The sequence below is a fragment of the Moschus berezovskii genome, chromosome 6 (genome assembly GCF_049115385.1).
Source record: "Moschus berezovskii isolate FMDL1 chromosome 6, NW_MosBer_1.0, whole genome shotgun sequence".
Classification (NCBI taxonomy): Eukaryota; Metazoa; Chordata; class Mammalia; order Artiodactyla; family Moschidae; genus Moschus; species Moschus berezovskii.
In genome coordinates this window covers 39,999,412-40,025,879 of record NC_142465.1, presented here as the reverse complement: position 1 = coordinate 40,025,879, position 26,468 = coordinate 39,999,412, and the positions used below count along the sequence as shown (strand labels likewise).

The following is a 26,468-nucleotide window of genomic DNA, read 5'->3' as shown; positions in this document are numbered from 1 at the left end:
TGCTGTGATTCATTGGGTCGCAAAGAGTCTGACACGACTGAGCGACTGGACTGAACTGAACTGAACTGAAGACTGTGTACCTTTAGAAACTTTTATTTCCACCTCAATTTATACTTTGTTTCTGTAAGGCTCAGGGCTACTCCCTCAGTCTGGCCAGGTCTGTCATGGATGAACAACACCAGCATTTTCCAGGCCTGAAGCAAAAGCTTTTTCTCTAATTTTTTGGCACATGCTTCCTAGAGTTAGTTAGGATGTATTTTCTCAGAGAGGTAAACTGTAGAAATCTGAGATTCTGTGGCTGAGTTAAAAGAAGAGGCTCAAAGAGGCCCACTTGACTTCTTTGATATTAGGTCCTAATCTGTCTTCATCCTAGGCAAAAACAATACCTATTCACCAGGAATTTGCAAAGAGATTAGGAAATTAAGTCTCATAAAAAGAAAGGGTACATCATGTATATATCCTCATTGGGGTAATTTGCAAGATTTCAGCATGTTGATGGAGGGCAGGATGCAGATCCTACATCTAAACTACATCTCTTCCCAGCTTTTGACATTCCCATCGGAGAGGCACACAGGACTGGAGAGTCTTTACTCAGGCAACCTATAGTCCTAATTCCCAGAAGAAATTTCTAGATCCTGGAAAGTTCTCCTTATTTCAGAGAATTTTCTATCTGCATCTACTCAAGGCTTCAAGAATTCTTTACACTATAAACTTTACTCTTCATACGAATAAGGAGTGAGAGTCAAATACAACTAGGACTGAGAAGGTTGGGCTCCCAGATGAAATCTTAACTCTCAGCACACCCAGATGCTTTGGGGAAGTCCTAAGGGTTCAGGTACACTATGCTATGGATTTAGCTTTCCTCTGGATCAGTCTAGATTCTGAGGGATTTGGACCCCTAAATGAGTAGATCTTTACAATCCTCTAAATTATGGATTTCCATAACTTTTACAAACAGAATAATCCTCTGGCTCATCCATGTGTGCATCCAGTGTATTATTTAGAACAGGCCTTAGACTCATGCTCCAAGGCCACTGCATTAATAATCACTTATTGTTATTTCCTGTGTCCCATACACATGGCATCAAGTAAAATTAATTTTAGTAATCTCCATGACAGTGTATTTGAGGAATGGTCAGTTTTGAAGCTTAAAAGGCCCAAATTAGACAAATCATGTTTTATATGACATAATAAGGAACATGGACTTTATCTATGGAAGTCAGTATGAGTTTCCAAACTAGTTTCCAAAACAGTTTCCTCTCTTTCCCTTGTGAACTAGGAGGTAAGCTCATCTGATGAAGGAAAAAGAGAGCATGGATGCAAGAGAGAATTAATGGATGGTGGCAGAGTAGCTGGAATATCCACTGATGGAAATGAAAATCTGAGAATTATTGATTGGTATTGACAAGCCAGGTAAAATCAGAGATGATAATACATACGATTCCAATATTCCCAGTTAATTAGTACCTAACCGCTCAAGAGAGAAAATAGAGAAGAAAAACAGTCCGACTGATCCCAAATAGATATTTTACAGTGAATCATGGTAGTAAAATAAATGGGCTGATAGTACTGCTGAAAAAATACAGCTGTAATGTTTGGACTCAAAAAGAAATATATGAACCTGGGAGGGGACTGGAGAACTGGATGAAAAGGAAAGGTCAGAGAGGTTAAAGATGAAACACTATGAAAAGAACAGAGGGGAAAAACTGGAAGCAGAGGGACCTGGGGTTAGACAATAAAAAGATAAAGTCCAGATTTCAAAGATGGAGCAGCTCTGTACAAAAGTGCCTAGGGTATGGTTATGGCTACGGTCTGCTTGAGAGGAATAGAGGTGAGAAACCACTGCGGTTGAGGTCATGGAACGCTAAATCAGAGTTGATGAACAGCTGGCCACTTAAACACTGATGTAATCCAAGAGGAAGAACGTGAGCTACACTTTGAAGTTCTCAATGGCTGTGGGAAATACCCAGAAGGTAGGTAACAGTGATGAAAAAGGGTGGAGGGAAGGAGAGATGGATTGCATCATCCCTAATGGAAGCATATTAGCACTTAAAATCTTTTACCTTTGCATGTAGTTCCATTCCCGGTATAGCCTGGCTTGCAGACGCAGTTGTGTCCTCCAACAGTATTGAAGCACAAAGCATTTTCATCACAGTTGTGCTGATTTGTGACACACTCATCATGTTCTGAAATGAGGATACAGTTTTGTTACTCAAAGACAGATTTTCAGAGACACTGTGTTTGAAACTGTACCTTTATCTTTGTTATTGTATGGTATTTCTTTCCAACAAAAAACATGCACAAATTATCTATTAAAGAAGAGCTTGTGCTTTGAGGTACATACATAGTGCATACATCCACAAACTTTGAACACAAAAGATTTGGACAAAAGCAAACGAATAGTAGGAAGGAATAGAGGAGCAGAGAGGGAAGGATAGGGATTAATTCTCAGAAGTAGATCCCAAAGCTAGTTGTTTAGTCTCAGTGGTTAATATTTGCGGAATTATCTCATGATATAAATCGGCCACCTAACTTTTTCCTGTGGTAAGGAAAGGATGATAGGAAAGGAGGTGTGACTGTATTGCTTCACGAATCCTGACCTGCAGGATAATGGAATTGAAGCCCTGGGAATTAGATGCAGTTAACACCCACACCATGGATAAGGCAATGGCAAGCCACTCCAGTACTCTTGCCTAGAAAATCCCACGGACGGAGGAGCCTGGTAGGCTGCAGTCCATGGGGTCACTACGAGTCAGACATGACTGAGCGACTTCACTTTCACTTTCATACATTGGAGAAGGAAATGGCAACCCACTCCAGTGTTCTTGCCTGGAGAATCCCAAGGACGGGGGAGCCTGGTGGGCTGCAGTCTATGGGGTCACACAGAGTCATTAACGACTGAAGTGACTTAGCAGCAGCAGCAGCAGCAGCAACACCCACACCGAGGAAACCAGAATTGAAAGAAACACATGTACTCCAATGTTCATTGCAGCACTGTTTATAATAGCCAGGACATGGAAGCAACCTAGATGTCCATCTGTAGACGAATGGATAAGAAAGCTGTGGTACAAATACACAATGGAGTATTACTAGGCCATTAAAAAGAATACATTTGAATCAGTTCTAATGAGGTGGATGAAACTGGAGCCTTTATACAGAGTGAAGTAAGCCAGAAAGAAAAATACCAATACAGTATACTAACGCATATATATGGAATTTAGAAAGATGGTAATGATAACCCTGTATGTGAGACAGCAAAAGAGACACAGATGTATAGAACAGTCTTTTGGACTCTGTGGGAGAGGGCGAGGGTGGAATGATTTGGGAGAATGGCATTGAAACATGTATATTATCATATGTGAAATGAATTGCCAGTCCAGGTTCGATGCATGATACAGGATGCTCAGGGCTGGTGCACTGGGATGAACCAGAGGGATGGTATGGGAAGGGAGGTGGGAGGGGGGTTCAAGATGGGGAACACATGTACACCCAGGGCAGATTCATGTCAATGTATGGCAAAACCAATACAATATTGTAAAGTAATTAGCCTCCAATTAAAATAAATAAATTTAAATAAATAAATAAAAATAAAAAAATAATAATGAATAAAATAAAATAAAAAGCAGAGACAAAAAATAGATTTAAAAAAGTAAAAAAAAAAAAGATTAACTTTCATGATTCTATGTCCTGTGTTAAACAAGCACAAAGTTGGATACCTTTAACTATAGCTCTATAATAACTTTATAAAGATTATTCCCAATAACTTTTCAGAGGACAGAGAGATTTCACTCACTAAGGTTATAGAATTATAGTAATAGATACCTTATTCTACAAATTCCTGGCTGAATTTTCCCCAATTATATAAAATTCCACTTTTATTATTTAGAATCAGAATATTTTAGAGATTTTAATAAATGTACACATACTGATGGTAGCCTAGAAAACAGCTGGATTACAAATGGGTGTCTTAACTGGGGCTACCCTTGGACACGATTAAATATCAGAGAGACCAGAACAGGCAGCCTCCCTACCTGAATTCAGCTGCCTACAGCAAAATAAATCCGCACTGTGTAGTTTGCAGCTGCTGCCAATTTTCTTTCCAGTGCAATTCAAAGAGCTGCAGTTAATCTATAAATCTCTATATGGATAGCTATGGGCCCTTTACAGACAGCTGCTGATTGATTTGATGCTGTTTTTATCCCTGCCTTGCTTGTCCTCTTAATTAGATGGTACCCACCGGGTAGAGGAAGGGCCTAACAAGATTTAGCCGAACATCCAGTGTGGTCATGTTCAACACTGTAAATAACTGCACAACCCGGGACCTGGTTTCCCCTGTTGTCCTCCACTCACAGTATCCACCGAAATGAACAAGTGGGTCCTAAGCAACTCAAGAGTGAAGACGGTTCTCCAGTTTTCAAATGGACTAGTGCACACCGGTACAAACGTTATTCTCTCGGCCTTCAGTGACTGCCCCATTCTCCTGGAAAATTCTTAGTCCTTTTAAATTTGGTTCAGTCACTCAGTTGTGACTGACTCTTTGCAACCCCACAGAGCGCAGCATGCCAGGCTTCCCTGTCCATCAACAACTATCGGAGCTTACTCAAACTCGTGTCCATCACGTCGGTGATGCCATCCAACCATCTCACCCTCTGTCATCTCCTTCTCCTCCTACCTTCAATCTTTCTCAGCACCAGGTTCTTTCCCAATGAGTCGGTTCTTTGCATCAGGTAGCAAAAGTATTGGAGTTTCGACTTCAGTATCAGTCCTTCCAATGAATATTCAGGACTGATTTCCTTTTGGATTGATGGGTTGGATCTCCTTGCAGTCCAAGGGACTCTCAAGAGTCTTCTCCAACACCACAGTTCGAAAGCATCAGTTCTTCGGGGTCAGCTTTCTTTATGGTTCAACTCTCACATCCATACATGACTACTGAAAAAACCATGGCTTTGACTAGACAGACCTTTGTTGGCAAAGTAATGTCTCTGCTTTTTAATATGCATGTCTAGATTGGTCATAGCTTTTCTTCCAAGGAGCAAATGTCTTTTAATTTTATGGCTGCAGTCACCATCTGCAGTGATTTTGGAGCCCCCCCAAAATAAAGTCTTTCACTGTTAAATGACATGTTTTCTGTGAAAATATCTTTCTCCTACCTCCTGCAGAGTTGGGGGCTTCTGTCTGCTTTCCCTAGCACAAGGCTCTCTTAATATATTTTATCATAAGTGTCTGCTTCTCCTTGGTCCTCTATTTTCATGCACCACTTGGGACTGTGAAGTTTAGGAGAAGAATTTTACATTTTTCCTTATATTTCATTTTCGTATTCAAAGATAGTGTTTTGGATAAATGATTGAAAGAATGAATGACCAGATCAGGAAAGCTAGGATACCCTTCCTCTGCTGTTATCATTCAAATCAACCCAATCCATTCAACTGTGGTGTGTGTGTGTGTGCTCATCAGTTGTATCTGACTCTGTGGCCCCATGGGCTAAAGCCCACCAGGCTCCTCTGTCCATGGGATTCTCCAGGCAAGAATATTGGAATAGTTAGCCATTCCCTCTCCAGAGAATCTTCCCAATTCAGGGATCAAACCCCTATCTCTTTTATCTCCTATGCTGGCAGGTGGATTCTTTACCACTGAGCCATCTGGGAAGCCCCATTCAACTGGAGACTAGATATCAAATGGAAAGCTACTGAAACCTAAGCTGTTTGTTTGTTTGTTTTTTACTGATTTTTCTATCATGGTGTTCTATTTGGTTTGCAATATTTCAAAGTTTATTAAGATAGCAAGACACACTTTGAAAACAAATATTGATTCCTTTTCATCATCACTTTAATTTTTTTCACACAACTTAAAGTTGGTCATACAATTTCAACTAAACTGTGATCTTAAGAAAGGTTTTTTAAAATGCCTTTCCTGAAATCTCACAGAAGAAATAACTTTAATTTGACAACTCTTTCCAAAGAGAATGTGAATGAAGCAAGGAGCAAATATCCTATGAGGTTATCTCAATAAATAGTTAATGATTGCTGTGCCATATCCAGTTTTGGTCAAATGTCAATTTTTTCCCTGACTAATATATCCCTAAGGACTCAACCACCAACCCACCAGTCAGCCTATCCATTTTTAAAACTTCCTCCAACATTTTAAACATATAATAGATAAAATAAAGAGGGAAATATTATGACAGAATTTAAATCAATGTTACATACCAGTGTTTGAGAAAAGCATGTCAGGATGTAAGTATGAATGAATTATAAGTTTTATTTCACATATAGTGAAATGCAGACATTTCAGGTATGATGTTCAGAATATTCAATCCATCAGATTCAATGCTATCTTCATATTCTCAGATAAAATGTCATTGTTCATGTGACATGACAGTTCAAACAATAGCTGGGATTGAAACCAAATGCACCCTTTTCTTTTTCTTGTCACTAAAAATATTAGCGTATAATAATTTTAATCAAAATATAATCATTTTTGTATCTATGCATTTTAAACTTAGTAAAATGGAAAAAAGAAAGAAATATTGAAGGAAAACTCCATCATTTAACATTTCTTAAAAAATAGTAATATGGGTGTCAATTATTACAGTACATTCTATATAGAACAGATAATCTTATAGTGATAGCTGGCAAAGATTTCTCTTGAATGCCATAATTTGCTTGCTCTGCATCTTCACATACATGTGAAACAGATTTTATACCAGTGATAAAGGTCAGCACAGTAAAATTCATTTATGAAAATAAAGTAATAATATACACACCTGAATTTACCTAAATGTAGATGTTACATATAATAAAAACACTTTCTTTTCACTAACCTGTGTAAATTAATGTATCTAAAATCATTTTAAGACTCAACACCCAACAGATCATCAGTAATAATAACATATAGTTGGATTCAAATTGAATTTTAAAATTGGTGTTCATATGGAGCTGTTTCCAGAATGAATATACTATCTAGAGATGAGATGGCCATTCTAAAATTCACATAGCTTTTCTCAGTGTGATTTCAACACAGACATACAATACACATAGCACATGTTCTATCTGAGAAATTCACTATGATACACAATGCAAATACTACAGATAATAGGACTGAAAGTAATTTAAATATATCTACAATTCAATTAAATACAACTTTTCAATGTCTATTTGTATTAGGATTTTCCTGGGATTAAAAATATGACTATAAGTAGTAGTTACCCTCACAGAGCTTATAATTTAGTTGGGGAGATTAGACAAAAACATAAAAGCCATTATGAGAAATGGCTTCATTACGAGAAATGCTAATCTCTGTTTAAAAATGTTGTTGAGATCAAGGGAGAAAGTCATTTCTAGTTGGGTAAGTGGGAATACAAGAATGACTTTATGCAGAAGGGAGCATTTGACACATATTTTTTATGTGTGTGAGGGGAAGACACAGATTCTAAATTAAAACAGCACTTACATATTTGCTTTTTTCTTTTTGGAATCTTGAGCCTCTTACAAGGTTGAATGAACTTCAATGCTTTGTAATAATTGTATCTCTAATTCAGTGCTTACTACATACTACACACTTTGTAACAAAAACCACTTCATTTAATCCTAATATTCACAAGGAAACATTATTATTTTTCAGAAAGTTAAACTTGGCTTGTAGATGTTACCTATCTTGCCTGAGATCACATGGCTGATAACTGTTAGAGCTGTGAATCAGGACATCTGACTCCAGAAAGTAGTCTACTGATTGCTATGCAATAGAGCCTCCTGACATTTCATGATAAGTCTTCCCTGATCTACTTTTTTACTCTAGTGATCTTCAATGTAATTATCCAGAAAGTTTGAATGTTTATACATTATAAGTCTTCTAATGCTTAGTAGGCTGCAGTCCATGGGGTCACTATGAGTCAGACATGACTGAGCGACTTCACTTTCCCTTTTCACTTTCACACATTGGAGAAGGAAATGGCAACCCACTCCAGTGTTCTTGCCTGGAGAATCCCAGGGACGGGGGAGCCTGGTGGGCTTCCGTCTATGGGGTCACACAGACACGACTGAAGTGACTTAGCAGCAGCAGCAACAGCAGCAATGCTTAGTGATTAGGAAGCTGTTACTGCTGTTCAGTTGCTAAGTAGCGTCCAACTCTTCGTGACACACTGGAATGCAGCATGCCAGGTTTCCCTGAATTTCACTACCTTCCAGAGTTTGCTCAAACTCATGTCCATGGAGTCGGTGATGCTATCTTCATTCTCTCTTGTCTCCTTCTCCTGCCTTCAATCTTTCCCAGCATCAGGTCTTTTCCAATGAGTCTGCTCTATCAGGGGGCCAAAGTATTGGATTTTCAGTTCAGCATCAGTCCTTCCAAAGAATATTCAGGGTTGATTTCATTTAGGATTGACTGGTTTGATCTCCTTGCCATTCAAGGGACTCTCAAGAGTCTTCAGCACCACAGTTCAAAAGCAACAATTCTCCGGCACTCAATTTTCTTTACAGTCCAACTGTTACATTTGTATATGACTACAGGAAAAACCATAGCTTTGATTATATGGACCTTTGTCAGCAAAGTGATGTCTCTGCTTTTTAATATGCTGTCTATGTTCATCATAGCTTTCCTTCCAAGGAGCAAGCATCTTAATTTCATGGCTGCAGTCACTGTCCACAGTGATTCTGGAGCCCAAGAAAATAAAATCTGGCATTGCTTCCACTTTTTCCCCATCTATTTGCCATGAAGTGACCGGATGCCATGGTCTTAATTTTTCTAATGTTGAGTTTAAAGCCAGCTTTTTCACTCTCCTCTTTCATCCTCAACAAGAAGCTCTAGTTCCTCTTCACTTTCTGCCATTAGAGTGATATCATCTGCACATCTGAGGTTGTTGATCTCTTTATTGTATTTTCTAGTGCTTTGAACCCTATAGGAGCCTTATTAAAAATTCTAGAACTCCATAGGACAAAGCACTGAGGTGATTTCAGCTCATACTAAAATTCACATTTTCACTCAGTTGAGAGACATTTGCGAAAAAAAAAAAAAAAAGGAAAATAGCAATTTGGTCAAGTACAAATGTTTAAAAAACAAAGTAACTGCCGCATAGAACCTGGACTCCAGCACTGTTTTCCTCAAATTAAGTCTTTGGAAGTTCAACCTTAATGCAGTTTGGCAAACAGATATCTCCAATGTCCAAGAGTCAGTTAGGCTTTGGCAATGTCATCCTTTGCTTCTGGATAATTCTGGTTTATATCCCTGTAATATACCAGATCTTTTGGCTGACATCTTTACACAGTAAATTCCACTCTTCTGTTAACAGAATGTAATATATCTTCATAGCTTTATAACTGGCCCAATACTCTCAGAGAATCTTTCTTTTCCTCTGATAGATTTCTCCAGTCACAAGAATTATATTACCTATGCTTCATCTTCTACTCTCTTGTCTAAATCCAGAAATGCTGGGAAAACAGCAGCTATCACAATATACAGGTGCAAATTCCACAAAGAAAACTGCTTCACTCTCTTTGAATCAAGTGTTTTCTAGACTACAAATTCAAAACGAGTATATTCTCTCTTTGAATGTGGCAAGATGTGGCTCTGAATCTAGTGACAACCAGCCTCAGGCCTTTACTATGATCTGATTATTAGAAACCTGGGAAGAAGCTCCATCAGGCTTAAGACTGGATAAGTCTTGCAGCAGGGAAGCCCACAGAGCTCTTAATAACATCATCAAACTATGTGGTTAGATTGAAACTGCGTGGTTATTGTCCTCTTACATTTCTGGAAACCATATTGCTTGCCTGAAAGTATCAAGGAGATTTGCAGAAGCTCATCCATGAATTTCAATCATATGTGTCCCCACCAAAGTCAATGTGCTCTGACCTGTAAAGAGCATCAGAACATGACAGCCCATGGGTCTGCAACTGAGATCTCTTATTTTTCTCTCAAAAGAATGGCAACAATGATGAGTCCCCAGATAATACATGCCATCTCTGTTTCTCAAACATAACTCTTTGGATTTGACCATAGCTCCTTGGCTTTCCTGTTGGCTCAGTGGTAAAGAATTCCCCTGCAATGCAGGAGATGCAGGAGATATGGGTTCGATGCCTGGGTCGGGAAGATCCCCTGGAGGAGGGCATGGCAACCCACTCCAGTATTCCTACCTAAAGGATCCCATGGACAGAAAAGTCTAGTAGGCTACAGTCCATAGGGCTGCAAAGAGTTAAACTTGACTGAAGCAACTTAGCATGCACACATAGCTCCTTAGTACATTCACAAGATAATTATTCAATGGCAGGTCTTTTCAAAGTGAGTACAAACTGAATATAAAGAAGGTGTCTATTACAACTCAACGATTTTTAGATAATTTGGGGGCCTATTGGAAAGAACTTGAAGCACTTCCTTCTCTCTTCTCCTTTCTTTCTCCCCCTCCACAAATATTTAGTGATCTGGTATGTGAAGACATAGTGCTCAATGACACCAGCAAGACAAATCTCTGAAATCAAAACATCTGTCCTAATGATTAAAGATTATTTCCCTTTATCAGTTTAAAATGTCCCCCATCAACTGTTCTGTAAGGGGACCCTAATTACATTTGAAGGACAAAGTAGAAATATCAGAAAAAAAATTTTTTTTTTCAGGTGGGAAATCTTGCAACTTTCATTTATTTTTTCTTATTTCACACTCTTTTTTTAATATTTTTTTATTGGAGGCTAATTACTTTACAATAATATATTGGTTGGTTTTGCCATACATACATTGACAGAAATATGAGAAAATTATGTACTATTATAATAAGCAATAGCAGGGAGGCAACATGATACATATGCTTTACAGGCTTAGTTTGAGAAGCCATTTTATTCAAAGTTCTCAGTGGCCGTGAGAAAGTTAGCCGATTTTTCTAAGTTTAAAATGAGAAAATTAAGACCTACGATAGGGAACTGTTGCAAAGAATAAACTTAAATGATGAAGGTAAACACACTGGCAAAGAATAGACACTCAACGGATATTAGTTACCCTCTCATCTCATTACCTAGTTCAGTGGGAAAATTCATTTTGTCTTTATTAGCAAATGGACAACTAAAGATAATGTCCTCTCTTTTCTATTTCAATTATTTGGAGAAAACCTAAATGTCTTACAGAATTTGCTTTCTTCATAATCTTTTCTGAAATCAATTACATTCTGGACATTCTTCTGTTTTCTAAAATGCCACTGAAACAACTTTCAGTAGTTACATTAAGGGAAAATGCCTCTATCAAACCTACCCAGAGCTATTCATTTTGTTTCTTATAGTTACATTACTTATTCAATTTTATTAGAGAGAAATGTCTATTTATTACAAGGTCATTTTAACAGAAATCGACTTTTACTTTTAACACTACTCAAGTAGCTACAAGAAATTATACTTTCAGCCTGCTCAATGCCTACAGCTGTAACAAACCCACTAAAACTCATTTTTACACCCAGGCATTTCTTGTTCAGTACTCAAGTTTCCTGTTCACTGACCACACCAATTCAATACTGACTTCTTGTTATTCTTCAGTTTGTTCGGCAACTAGGAATTTGTTAGATTTCCTTCCTTTGACATGCTTGGTTGACTTTCTTCTAGTCTTTTCACTCTATGTTCAGACTTCTTGCCTAATTCTTATTTGATCAAGAATCTTAACATCCAAAGCACAAATTTCCTCTTTACCCTTACAGTAATTTCACAAAGAAATTAAAATTCAGTTTTAATGGCAAAATCTTACTTTGCCCTATTTTGTGTTTCATGAAGTAAGCTTTGTCTGAACACAATGTAGGGCAATAAAATACTTTTAAGCATCAACCAGGTGATTTTCATTTGTTCTTTCAACACACATTTATGAAGCTTCTGCTATGTGAGTCTAGTGCTCCAGAAGAGGCAAAGATGCATCAAACTAGGATTTGTGACCTCAAGAAACTTTTGAACTATTACAGGATTGATGATATGAAGAGATAATAACTATGATATACTGCAGCTATTGATTAGTGCTGTAAGAGAAATAATAGTAATAATGACAATAGTTAATTTCTAAGTGCTTACTGCATACTCTAAAGCATTACATTAAGTGTTTTATATGCATTATCCCCTTCAGTCTTCACAAAAATCTTTTCAGATTGGTACTGTGGTTATTTCTATTTTACAAATAGGAATTAGAGCTTTCTCAGAGCAAGGACATTTCCTTGCCAATGTCATATAGCTGGGAGGTGATAAGACCACGATTTGCCTTCAGTGTTTCAAAAAACTACAACCCATAAACAGAGATCTCAAAAGGTTTAAAGAGGAAGAGACGAGGAACAACTGAGAGGTATTCCCATAATTCTGGGGAAATGTCATGTAGCAAACAGGCCAAACAAGTGAGTCAGGAAAAGAATAAACATGGAAAGGAACATTCCACATGGACAGAGCACGGGTGCAAAAGACACGCGATGAGGTACAGTAGGGCCTGGAGAGACCGAGCCGCTGTGGGTGATGACTGACAGGGGAGAGGGAAGGACAGTGTGAACAGGGCCAGGAAAACCGCATGATTTTATCAGGTGGACAATAAATACCCGCTTCCCCTGTACCACACAAAGTGGGATCACAAAATTAGAGCTGATTCTAGGGAAATTAATAGCAGTATGCTGTTGAGGAGAGAATAACTTTCCTTGACACAGGGAGGAGTCCTATGTTAGCAAGCCAGCCTCCCTCTCTCTCCTTAATCCCTCTTTCTTCCTTTTATTCTTCTCCTTTTAAATTGGTGTTAGATTATTACTGAGAGTTGAAAAAAAAGTGTCTGTGCAACACTGAGAGTTGAAACAAAGGGGTACAGAAGAGGAAGAGGAGGAGGGGTAGTGGACGGGGAAGAAGCACCACCTTGGGTGATGCACAGGTACAGCATAAGGAAGTACTGCCAGGACACAGAAAGAAGAGCTGGAAAGTCAAGCCTCCAGATCATAAGATTCAAGTCCCTTTGAGGCAGCAATTGTGTCATTCATTTTATATGTCCCAGTTCCTATACTCTTGTGGAATGAAACTGTGTTGAAAGAGGGCCTACAATAAAATGAACCCAGTGATGCAGGGAGCAGGGCAGGGTTAGACATAGAACTAATGCACCCCACAGTGAATCCATTTTTGAGCCACGAGGAATAAAGGCATTAAAAATAGCTTAGGTTTCAAATCTGGATGATCAGGAAGATGGTGGTGAGATGAATAGAACTGAGAAAGCATCTTAATTTTAGGGATTTTATTATTTTTGTTCTCGTTTTAGTTTGGTTTGATTTGGTTTTTATGGAAAAGAAGAAAATAGAATTAAGAAGTCAAATATAAAAGCACAGATAATATTAGAAGTTTGAATTTACTCTACTGATGGTGACAAGAAACCAAGAAAACATTCCCCAACCAAAATCTGTCTCACAGATAACCCCTAGATGCTAAAGTCTTGGGTCTAACCCATCAATTGCCCCAACATCCAACATAATGACTGGCACATCACTGATCTCCTGCGAGTATTTGTTAAGGAGTTAATCAATCACTATAAAGTACGTCTCTAACACGCAAAACATTCAGTGACCTGCTAGTGCAAAATATTCGAGGCATGTATTCTGCAGTGACAATTCTGCCCATTTCCTGCTTTCTTTTCCATTCCCCTCAAGGGCCATGCTGCTTTCTCTTAAAATACCTGCCCCATCCTCACTCCCTTACTCCTGGCACATAACCTTCCCAACAACTTCACAGAAAACGTCCAGGTCATCAGCAAAGAACATCCTCAGATTTCCCACCCACAGGTGAATCTGTAGCTAAATGTATCCCCTAGGTCTTTCTTCCTCTCAAACTGGGAATCTAGGAGTCACCATAGTCCTCTCTGGGGCTTCCAGGTGGTACTAGTGGTAAAGAATCCACCTGTCAAAGCAGGTAGACTTAAGACACACAGGTTTGATCCCTGGGTTGGGAAGATCCCCTAGAGGAGGGCATGGTGACCCACTCCTGTATTTTTGCCTGGAGAAACAGAGAAGCCTGGCAGGCTGCAGTCCATAGAGTCACACTGAAGTGACATAGCACACACCCACAGACCTCTCTGCCTTTCCATCCAACCACAACATCCAAGGGCCAGTTCATCCAGATTCTACTTCCTTGGCAGTTCTCAACCTTGTCCCTAGCCATCAAGACACCACTTACTCATCAAGACTTTCATTATGACACTTTGCTGTCACCAAACTGCATCATTTACAACTCCCCCATGGCACCCATTTATTAATGATGACATCGATTGAGATTCTACTAACAGCCAAAGATCATACCAGCCAATCCCTATATGTTTCACACAGGCATCCGGGTTCTTTGTCTCAAAGGCTCTTCCCCACTTTCTTCGTCTAACTCTCCTACTCACCTCCCACTCAGATCAAACAAAACTTCCTTCTTCAGAAAACCTTTCTTAAAACATTATCAGTCTAATGTATTTGAGCCCCTTAGGACATGCTTAATTACATCACAGCATTTAAAAGCCACAGTAGTAGTATTAAGAGTAAGGACTTTGAAGTCAGGTTACCTCAGTTCAGATCCTAGTTCTGGTTTATACCAGTTGTCAGATCTTAATCTCTTTACATCACAGTTTCCCCCTCTGTTAAATGGACCTAACAACAGTACAAGTAAAATCTCCAGCAGGATCTGGGTTAGTACTCAGTATTCAAATATTTCTGTAGTAAACGTATGACTCTTCATATCAAATTGGATAAAGAAGAGAAAATAACAGGCATGAGATCAATTCTGCTGCTAAATGAGTTAAAAAATAAAAACAATCAATGTCCAGAGCTCTCTGTGACATTCTGGAGTTCAGAACTGTAGATAGGGGATTGTGGATCTGTATTCCTTGGAAGGAAAGTTATGACCAACCTTGATAGTATATTAAAAAGCAGAGACATTACTTTGCCAACAAAGGTCCATCTAGTCAAGGCTATGGTTTTTCCCGTCGTCATGTATGGATGTGAGAGTTGGACTGTGAAGAAGGCTGATCGCCGAAGAATTGATGCTTTTGAACTGTGGTGTTGGAGAAGACTCTTGAGAGTCCCTTGGACTGCAAGGAGATCCAACCAGTCCATTCTAAAGGAGATCGATCCTGGGTGTTCACTGGAAGGACTGATGCTAAAGCTGAAACTGCAATACTTTGGCCACCTCATGCGACGAGTTGACTCACTGGAAAAGACTCTGATGCTGGGAAAAGTTGGGGGTGGGAGGAGAAGGGGACGACAGAGAATGAGATGGCTGGATGGCATCACCGACTCTGTGGACATGAGTTTGAGTGACCTCCGGGAGTTGGTGATGGACAGGGAGGCCTGGCGTGCTGTGATTCATGGGGTCGCGGAGAGTCGGACATGACTGAGCGACTGAACTGAACTGATGCCCTTCAGAGTTAACTGAGGTAATGGACAAAACAATCCAGTGCAGGAAAATGTTTCATAAATTAGCATGAGCTTAGCCCTTATCACACTGTCAGGGATTTTTCTTTGATAATTCTTTTACCCATCCCCCATGAATCAGTAAACTCCCTGAGATAGCAAATTTTTTACAACAGATCTTTGAATCCTCTGTTCTTGCCACAACATCTGACATATTTTAGGTGTTTGGTAAACATGGATTCAAATATTAAAATAAATATTTGGCTTCAATCAATACAAAATCAATCTTTTCAATTTCTCAGAGTACTTCACATTAGGTACTTTACATTTTACTCATTCCAAAGCCATGTAACATGCTTGGGATTTATCATTTAGAGCAGTACCTATGTATTGCTTAAGAGATCATGATGCTTAATTTCACCAAGACAAAGGTTCAAGCTTGATGTTCGTACATTTTAATATCAGTGCTGCCTCTAAATTAGGAAAGAGGCATTTTTTTCCTCCATCTGTTAAGATTTATTTGAAAGAAAAGAAAGACATTCACTAAGCTAGGGAAAACTTCTAATGGAGAAAAAGATCATCCCTACCTAACACCATGTGATCCATTCTTTCATTTAAAGTTCTAAGGCCTGCTCTGCTTTAATGCCCACAAAAAATAGTAAGAATAGAGAGGATATTCAACCAACTGAATCGGAAAAAGTATTTCAAAAAATGCAACATAAAAGGGGACTTTTGAAATACAAAATTATCTAAGAAAAAACAACCAACCGCAACAACCTAAACAAGCCTTCCCAATGTTTTTCAAGATGATCTCAGATTTCCATACTGGGATCAAACATAATATTCCGACCTTTTATCGTCCAACGTACAGAAAGTAAAATGATCCTCAAATACTAAAGTGTTGGGACTATGGGACAAAGGAAAACCATTGACCTTTTCACTTGTAAGCTTAATTTTTAAAATGAGCTTCATTATAAAATTCATCTTAGAGAAAGTTATTTGAGTCTTTACTACAGCAAAATACAAGATATAAGAGTCTTTTAGATTCCAAAGGATTTTACATATATATATTTTTTTCTTCAGTATACTTGATGAAACATAGGATACATATATATAAAAGTATTTTTGATACACTTTTATTTCACGCTTTTCTGTGTACTCTGTGCTTCATAGTATATAGCTACCTTTGACATGCTGGAGCTAATATCTTTTTATATCTTTTAGTATTTCTCATTGCAATAATGTTTACTGATATTACAAGAAAGTTATAATATGCTTAAGTAAGAGTTGTAATTGCTGTAAGATGAATAAGGCAGAATACCTGTTTCCAAAATATTTATAGCTGTGGTTTGCCCATAAAATAATACACATAAGTGTATTTCTTTATATGTGTGGGGTATATGTATGAATATATTTTTTATGAGTGTGTGTATATATTTGTATGTATGAATGCATATAATTTGTATGTACTAGGTATAGAGAGAAGACAGAGAGGAAGTTGTCAATTAATTATGCCCATGTTTTTTTAGTTCTTAAGAGGCAGGAATCAACTCAGCAGTATAGCAAAATCTTTTTTCTGTCATTTAGAAACCATTTCTTAAAATCCAAAAAGGATTTTCTCTCATGATAATATGGTTAGAGTGCCTCTTCTTTTTATATTATATTCTTTTCAAGAATTTGAAATGGCTTTCATTCAAAACCTCATTCTGAATCACTCACTTTCACTTGATGAGTTTCCTTCAAATGTAGCAATTCTTCTCTCACTGTTTCTCACAGAAGGGAGCTCTTATTCCTAAGAATCTCTGAAAGTGTGCAGAGGAGTTGGAGAAAGATTTTAACCTGCCACTCCATCATTCATATTCCCCAAATAGTATATTCAGGTCAGGAAGCAACAGTTAGACCTGGACATGGAACAACAGACTGGCTCCAAATAGGAAAAGGAGTATATCAAGGCTTTATATTGTACTTACATGCAGAGGACATCATGAGAAACACTGGGCTGGATGAAGCACAAGCGGGAATCAAGATTGCCAGGAGAAATATCAATAACCTCAGATATGCAAATGACACCACTCTTTATGGCAGAAAGTGAAGAACTAAAGGGCCTCTTGATGAAAGTGAAAGAGGAGAGTAAAAAAGTGGTCTGAAAACTCAACATTCAGAAAACTAAGATCATGGCATCTGGTTCCATCACTTCACGGTAAATAGATGGGGAAACAGTTCAACATTCAGAAAACTAGGATCATGGCATCTGGTCCCATCACTTCATGGCAAATAGATGGGGAAACAGTGGGAACAGTGGCTGAATTTATTTTGGGGGGCTCCAAAATCACTGTAGATGGTGACTGCAGCCATGAAATTAAAAGATGCTTACTCCTTGGAAGGAAAGTTATGACCAACCTAGACAGTATATTAAAAAGCAGAGACATTACTTTGCCAACAAAGGTCCATCTAGTCAAGGCTATGGTTTTTCCAGTAGTCATGTATGGATGTGAGAGTTGGACTATAAAGAAAGCTGAGCGCAGAAGAATTGATGCTTTTGAACTGGTGTTGGAGAAGACTCTTGAGAATCCCTTGGACTGAAAGGAGATTGAACCAGTCCATCCTAAAGGAAACTGGTCCTAAATATTCATTGGAAGGACTGAGGCTGAAGCTGTAACTCCAATACTTTGGCCACCTGATGCAAAGAACCAACTCATTGGAAAAGACCCTGATGCTGGGAAAGATTGAAGTTAGGAGGAGAAGGGGACGACAGAGGATGAGATAGTTGGATGGCATCACCGACTCAATAGACATGAGTTTGAGTAAACTCCAGGTTTGGTGATGAACAGGGAGGCCTGGTGTGCTGCTGTCCATGGGCTCACAAACAGTTGGGACACAACTGAGCGACTGAACAGAACTGAATAGCATATGTCCCTCTTCAACAAGCTCTTCCCTTCCCCTTTCACCCTTCGTGGATCCTCAGTCCTTTTTGCTTCCGGGATCCCAATCAGATTCAAAGAATCTGATTTGAATTGTTTGAATGTGAACAGAAATCATACCTCAAAAACAGGTGAACAGCTGAATAACTAGTGCGACTGGATCCTGTTCCTAACTTTCTCTTCCCTCCCTTCTGGTTTCACTACCTGCCTTCTTACCTCTTGGCTTCTTGCCCTTCTTCCTCAGTGTGAGCTTTATTTCCATTCTTCCCTCTCCAATTTAATCATCCTGCATTCTTTCATTCTTTTGCAGCATCAATTTTTTTAACAGGTAACTTGTAGCAATCTTCACCCTGACGGCAAGTGTGTTTTAATTACAATCAACAATGTCCTGCTCTGGGGAAAACATGTGCTCTTGGTATTCGCAGATTTTACTCTTCCCTCCTCTAATTATACCCAGAGACCCCCTCATCACAGCCTTTCCTCCCCTCCTTTTTCTGGGGGCTCATATCTAATACAACTGGCAAGTAAGTATATTTAAAACCTCCCTCTTTTAGTGCTACTTGAACGTATTCCATGTATCTTCAATTGAATGACAAAATCCATTTGCTCATTCAGAATGTTCCTTTAAGACAGACAAACTGGGACAAAAGGAGGATGGCCAGAAGGCAAAATGGGAAATACTTGCAAGTTACCCAAGAACAGCTGGCTCAAGTAGCCTCCTGGGCCATGATGGCAGATTGACCAAGTGGGCTGTGACTTAATTTTCCACTGGCCAGTTCTGCTTCCATCTTCTAATCTGTCCTCTGCATTATCCACCCTCAATCAAGACAAAATGATAAACTGAATGTTATGGACTGGAAACCTGGATCTTCCCAAAACTCATTTGTTGAAGTCTAAATTCCAAAGTGATGGTATTTGGAAGTAGGACTTTAGGGGGTGATTAGATCATGACGATGGAGCCCTAATGAATAGGACGAATGCTCTTATAAGAGAGACTCCAGAAAACTCTCATGCCCCTTCTAGCATCTGAGGACACAAGGAGAAGACTGTCATTTATAAATCAGGAAGCAGATTGGCACCAAACAATGAACTTGCCAGTACCCTGATCTTGAACTAGGAAGTCTCCAGAACTGTAAATAAATGTTTGTTATTTAAGCCACCCAGTCTGTGTTTTTGTTATAACAGCTTGAATGGACTAAGCCACTAAATCAAAATTATTATTTTTAAAAGTCCCAGAGCTAGGAAAAACAAAATGATGGTATCGTGTTTGGAAATCTATGAGAAATAAATTCTCTATAAGAGGAGACAGAAATCCTTAGCTATACATATTTCTGAGTACCTGAATGTTAGGAAATGTATAATATGATGTTAATTACAGATTTATTTTGGGAACAGGAAGGTAGATGTGCAGAGATTAATTTGTTCTTATTCTTTAAATTTCTATTTCCTCTGCCACAAACTCATCACTTTCCTGGCTCAGCATCTTTGCCTAACCTGTTTCCTTAGCTTGCCGCACTTTCCTCTATTACAGGATTGAACTGCAGTTGTCTATGTACAGATCAATTTTCACTTCTAGGTTATGATCTCCTTAGTGACAAGGAAGATGTGTTCTGTTTTTATACACAGCTGACAAAACAGATCGTTTGGAAGAGGAGTTAGTCCTGCCATAATGGGCATTCATCAACTTCCCAGCCATTGCTGGACTTTTAGGTAATGACAGAATGCAGGTGTGAATGTAAATACAGCTTTAAAAGAGATTCTTAGCTCCCTAGTCAAGCGTATTATCACCAGCAAACTTTCTGTAGGCTAAATCCCGAGTGCTTGGTGGAATGTTTGACTAGAACTTAATGCTCTATGTTTGTTGATTGAATGTTTCATGCATTAAAAAAATCAGTTTGGCATGACATACCAACAGAAGAAAAAAATCCATTCAGGATGTTTTAAGAAACTTCCCAGCCTTTACGTTGAATACGTGCAGGAATTTCCTTATGTCTGATTGGAAATATGTACCTTAACTCTCTCTCCCAATTCAACTATTCCAGAAAAAGATACCTGTAAAAGTGTTCATTATTCTTTGTTTAATCAAATCTTATAATACGCTATCATATCCCCAACTCTTTCCTGAATTAGACTGAAAACTAAACATGCCAGCACAGATGAAATTAGCATTTTTCTTCTTTTGTGATTATTCCTGCCAGTTCTACATTATCTAAGGTAAAATGAAATTCAAAGGTAATCTTAAAAAAAATCAAAAGAATCCTGTGATCATGAGGCTTCGCTGATATCTCTACAAAAATTTATCCCCATAAATTTGAAATCACGTTATTTTTTAAAGTGATGATTTATATAACAGTGGGGACCCAGGTGGCACTAGTAGTAAAGAACATGCCTGCCAATGCAGGGGACATAAAAGACGTGAGTTTAATTCCAGGATCAGGAAGATCCCTTGGAGGAGGGCGTGGCAACCCACTCCAGTATTCTTGCTTGAAGAATCCCATGCACAGAGGAGCCTGATGGGCTACAGTCCGTAAGGTTGCAAAGAGCTGGACACAACTGAAGCAACAACATACACACATATATCAGTATATTTGAGCGTATGCTGTTAAAATCTAGGTATTTCCACCAGAAGCCTCATTTATTAAGGCAGGCAGAAAAATTTTTTCAAAACATATGATGTCCACAACATCCTTCTGCTCTTAACCTTTCCCTGGATTGGCTTCAACTTTATTCATTTCAAATAAAATCCAAAGTCTTTGCCATAGTCACAGCATGCCCCAGTGAAGTCGTTTTCTACTTCTTTCCTCCTCCCTAACACACCGGCTTCTCTCTGCTCCTTGAACACAAAAAACATCTTGCTGTTTGTTCCTCTTGAGTTGCTCTTAACCCACAGTGTAACAGGGTTTAGTCACTGAATTCAGGCCTCTGCTCAGAGGGTGCCTCCTCAGAGAGGCTCTGTCTCACACCTTTGTTTACCTGGATTCCTTCTTCACAACACCTGCTTTTATCTGATGTTAAACTATCTGAAATCATTTGCTTATGTGTTTATGGTCTATCTTCCTCATTCCTCATTAGAATACAAGTTTCATAAGGGCAGCAACCCTAATATGTTCACTGGTATAGCTACAACAACTGAAAGAGAATTTATTCCCAGTAGAAACAGAGGGTTTTAAAAGGGAAATTGGACCTTAGAGAGTGTATCCTTCACCAAAATTTTATTGAGCACATGAAGAAACTGAGGCTCAGGAGGATTAAATGGCTTATCGAAGGTCATAGTTAATAAGCAGCAGAATTGAGTCTGAGTTATATTTATTTCCAGTCCAACAGCCGTTGACTACAAGAAACAAAAATGAAGAAGAGGAATGCCTAGGTCGACTTTCCACTTTACAGAGATTTATAATTTTTTGTTTTCTAGAACAGTCTCTCTACAAAAACTGTAATAGATTTTAATCTCGCTTTATTTTTGTTTTCCTTTCATTCTCCAAGAGTGAGTTCTAGTGTGATTTTGCAAATCCCAGAACGTGAAAGCTAACAGGGTGTGACAGCTGGTATGTCCCCTGCTCGTCACATTCAGTGGTCTGTAACAGGGTAAATGACACAATTACCTGCTGTAATTACTGCTGCTGACAATACAGTTTCCCTGGTGAATGCTTTATGAAATTCTGGACTGCTTTCCCCGTCAATTCAATAAAAACCTTTGCCTACAGATTTTGTGCAGTATTTTGTTAAATAAATGTTTAAAAATTAAAACCCAAATCTAAATGGACATTTATTACTTCACATAATTCAAATATTGTGTATTCATTTTGCTTTAATCTAATCTTTGCATTGAAATGCAAATCTTTATAACAAAGTTTTGCTTTAAATAAGACTGTGTTCTCAAAGGTTAAAAAGTTACACAGAACACTTCACAGAAAAGCAGATGTATGAAAAATGTCAGGAGAACGGAATTTTTAAAAATCCACCAAAATCCTGATCTAGAGAAGTCTGATGTACACCAAATGTGTTACTTCTTTCATTTCAGCTATAAAGACACTTGAGAATACATACAGAAACAAACAATTGTAAAGGTTGACTGCTCTGAGTTTGACTGCCAGCCAAAATCCTTCACAAATTACAGGCAGACTGTCAGAATAAAAAATAAAAATGCACAGATACATACTTACCTGCAGATATAACTTGTTTTCCTTCACCTTTTTTAAAAAAAAGTACTACTGCCAAATTCCTATTCTAAGACTGAGATTAGTAGATTGAATAACTTAACAGACAGTATTAAAAACCAGCCTACTTAGGAGAAAGTTGTACAAACTCTTTTTGCAAATACATCCAGGGAACACACTTTTTTTCCCTCTGGGTAACACCAATATGTTAACAGAAGTATATGAGTAAACAGATGACTTTGATTTTGCAGATAAGTGATTCCTGCTTTCATGATGCAATATATTCTTGGAAACCATACCAGAAGACCAATTACCATTAAGTGGAACTAACTGTGTCCTTATCGGGTTCACATGTTCCAACATAGTTTGGCATCATCAGCAGAAACTGATGAATAAATGGGTGAGGAGGTCAAGAGTAAAGGACTTATAGTTGATAATTAGTGTTGAATGCACCCAGCAGTGAAACAATGATGAGAAAACAGGACTGATATGGAATCCAAGTACACAGTGATTATTCCACAGTGACACAAAAGAATTGGACCCATTTTAACTTTTAAATTTAATATCCTTTGCTTTTTTGTAACAAAATGAGGATAAATGTTATCCAAACATCAAGACGGAAATGCTCTATGAATGTCAAGAAGGACGAGTTAACATAAGGATACAAATTTCCAAATACACCTTATGTCTCAATGCGCTAAGAGCAGAAAAACTGTACATTTCAAGATATAACAACACATAGACTTTCCTGGTGGCTCAGATGGTACTTAAAGAATCTGCCTGCAATGCAGGAGACCCGGGTTTGATCCTTGGGTCAGAAAGATCCTCTGTAGAAGGGAATTCTTCTTAGAAGGCTACCCACTCTAGTATTCTTGCCTGGAGAATTCCATGGACAGAGGAGCCTGGTGGGCTACAGTCCATGGGGTTGTAAAGAATCAGGCACAACTGAGTGACTATCATACTACGACAATGCTAGCTAATCATACAATGGTATTATAATATCATTTTTGAAAGCGGGAGCAATGGTAAATCAGCAAACCCTCTTGTAGTTTTTCAGACTTTGCAGTTTTACAGTGATTGCTGAAGAATTGTAGCATACCCGCCACTTTATAAGACTTTATAAGTAGAAAGTGTTAACCACTTAGCTACTTGCAATGCAACACAATCCGGGTCAAAATGTAGTACTCATGCAGCTGAGATGGAGATGATTAAATCTGTTACTTCAGTCTCCTATCCCACTGGGTTCTGTTTAACTCTCCCAGCCTTGAGACCTGCTCTCTATCGGTCAGCACTTTGTTTCGGGCTATTTGGATCTGATTTTTCCATCTGTAATCTTTTTCCCCAGGCTCGTCCTCTCTCATGACCCTCCTTGAACACACAGTCTGAGCAGGTCTCCAGTGCTGGTCTCTGCAGCATTTGTACATACCAAATATTTGATAGTATTCATCCACTTGCTTGTTTACTAGTCTCCTATTGCTATAGATGATGAAGTCAATGAGCACAGGAAGTGTGTGATTAGCATTGCACCCATACAGAGAAGACTCTCAAAGATGATGGATCCATATGTCCTTCAGATTAAAGAACTTCTTTCCTTCTGTAAGCCTTTTATCACACTTCATAACTATAAATTTGAAAACTAGTAGATATGCATTGAGGGATAAGACTAACAGCTTCTCTATTCAATGCAGAATAATTGTATAATATCAGGTTTTTATTTGAATGCAGTCACATTTCAAGAGATATGATATTATATAAAGTGTATCTGAATTTGGGTAAAAGGAATGAAATAATATAATTTCATTCTGCTTATTAATGCTACTTCTGAATGACAACTATTTCTATACAAATGGCCTAAACAGCCACTTTCAAATTGAAACATGAAAGGGTATAATTTCCCTTCCAGCATATTAAGAGTCCACTACAAAAGAAAAATATCGAGTTAGCAGAGTTAAATGTATCTGCAAAAAAAGTCGCTTGAAAACCATCTCAGGAGAATATTTTTAAGTTTATTGAAATATTTTTATATAATTATCTAGTCAATAGAGGTATTTACAACCAGGTTCAGTTTCAGAGGATTAAAACATGAAGTCCCACTAATGAAATTTTTTCTTAGCAATAGAACACAGGGTTGTTTTGACTCTGTAGTAATGAAACAGAGACAAAAGCATCTCAACTATATCAGAGACAAGTTGATTTGGAAACATGCAGGATGTCACCTTCATCAGTTCAGTTCAGTCTATCAGTCGTGTCTGACTCTTAGCGACCCAATGCACTGCAGCATGCCAGGCCTCCCTGTCCATCACCAGTTTCCAGAGTTTACTCAAACTCATGTCCATCGAGTCGGTGATACCATCCAACCATCTCATCCTCTGTCGTCCCCTTCTCCTCCTGCCTTCAATCTTTCCCAGCATTAGTGTCTTTTCAAATGACTCAGTTCTTCTCATCAGGCGGGCAAAGTACGGAGTTTCAGCTTCAGCATCAGTCCTTCCAATGAATATTCAGGACTGATTTCCTTTTGGATTGACTGGTTGGATCTCCTTGAAGTCCAAGGGACTCTCAAGAGTCTTCAACAACACCACAGTTCAAAAGCATCAATTCTTCGGTGCTTAGCTTTCTTTATAGTCCAACTCTCACATCCATACATGTCTACTGGAAAAACCACAGCTTTGACTAGACAGACCTTTGTTGTCAAAGTAATGTCTCTACTTTTTAATATGCTGTCTAGGTATGTCTTAACTTTTGCCCTGAGGAGCAAGCATCTTTTAATTTCATGGCTGCAGTTACCATCTTCAGTGGTTTTGGAGCTCAAAAAAATGAAGTCTCTCACTGTTTACACTGTTTCCCCATCTATTTGCCATGAAGTGATGGGACCAGATGACGCGATCTTAGTTTTCTGAATGTTGAGTTTTAAAGCCCACTTTTTCACTCTCCTCTTTCACTTTCATCAAGAGGCTATTTAGTTCCTCTTCGCTTTCTGCCATAAGGGTGGTGTCGTCTGCATATATGAGGATAATGCTATTTCTCCCGGCAATCTTGATTCCAGCTTGTGCTTCCTCCAGATCGTCGTTTCTCATGATGTACTCTGTATATAAGTTAAATAAGCAGGGTGACAATATACAGCCTTGATGTACTCCTTTCCCGATTTGGAACCAGTCTGTTGTTCCATGTCCAGTTCTAACTGATGCTTGTTGACCTGCATACAGGTTTCTCAAGAGGCAGGTCAGGTGGTCTGGTATTCCCATCTTTTTGAGAATTTTCCATAGTTTATTGTGATCCATACAGTCAAAGGCTTTGACATAGTCAATAAAGCAGAAGTTGATGTTTTTCTGGAACTCTCTTGGTTTTTCAATAATTCAGCAGATGTTGGCAATTTGATCTCTGGTTCCTCTGCCTTTTCTAAAAGCAGCTTGAACATCTGGAAATTCACGGTTCACATATTGCTGAAGCCTGGCTTGGAGAATTTTGAGCATTAATTTACTAGTGTGTGAGATGAATGCAATTGTGTGGTAGTCTGAGCATTTTTGGGCATTGTCTCTCTTTGGGACTGGAATGAAAACTGACCTTTTCCAGTCCTTTGGCCACTGCTGAGTTTTCCAAATTTGCTGGCATATTAAGTGCAGCACTTTCACAGCACCATCTTTTAGGATTTGAAATAGCTCAACTGGAATTCCATCACCTCCATTAGCCTTATCTAGCTGATTTTCAAAATAATTTTGAGAGTATTTCTCTCAACCCACTGCTCCAACAACTTTCATTGGAACCTTTATGCTACAGCATAGGCCAAAAATTTCAAAGACTTTTATTGATGAAAGCCCTTTGCCAGGTTTCATTATTCTCTCTACACTCCTCAATCGTTTGCTTCTTCTAGTCCCAGTGACTCTTTCACTCTCAACACAGAGAACTTTCTTGCTCCACAAACTTATGACATGATGTCCCATAGACACCTTTACTGTGCAAACTCTATCCATTTGATAAGTCCTGATACATTTTCTCCTTTATGTAGTCTTTCTTAACCAATGAAACAGAAGTGTT

The 26,468-nt window shown here is 38.5% G+C and overlaps 1 protein-coding gene across 1 annotated transcript in view; it reads right to left on the bottom strand.

Annotated features, from left to right (window-relative positions):
• NELL2 (neural EGFL like 2) overlaps positions 1-26,468 on the bottom strand; it is a 400,566-nt gene that overhangs the window by 120,236 nt on the left and 253,862 nt on the right. The window contains exon 14 of the mRNA XM_055394732.2: positions 2,064-2,186. Within this exon, the coding sequence (XP_055250707.1) occupies positions 2,064-2,186 (123 nt within the window). The remainder of the gene's footprint in view (positions 1-2,063; positions 2,187-26,468) is intronic.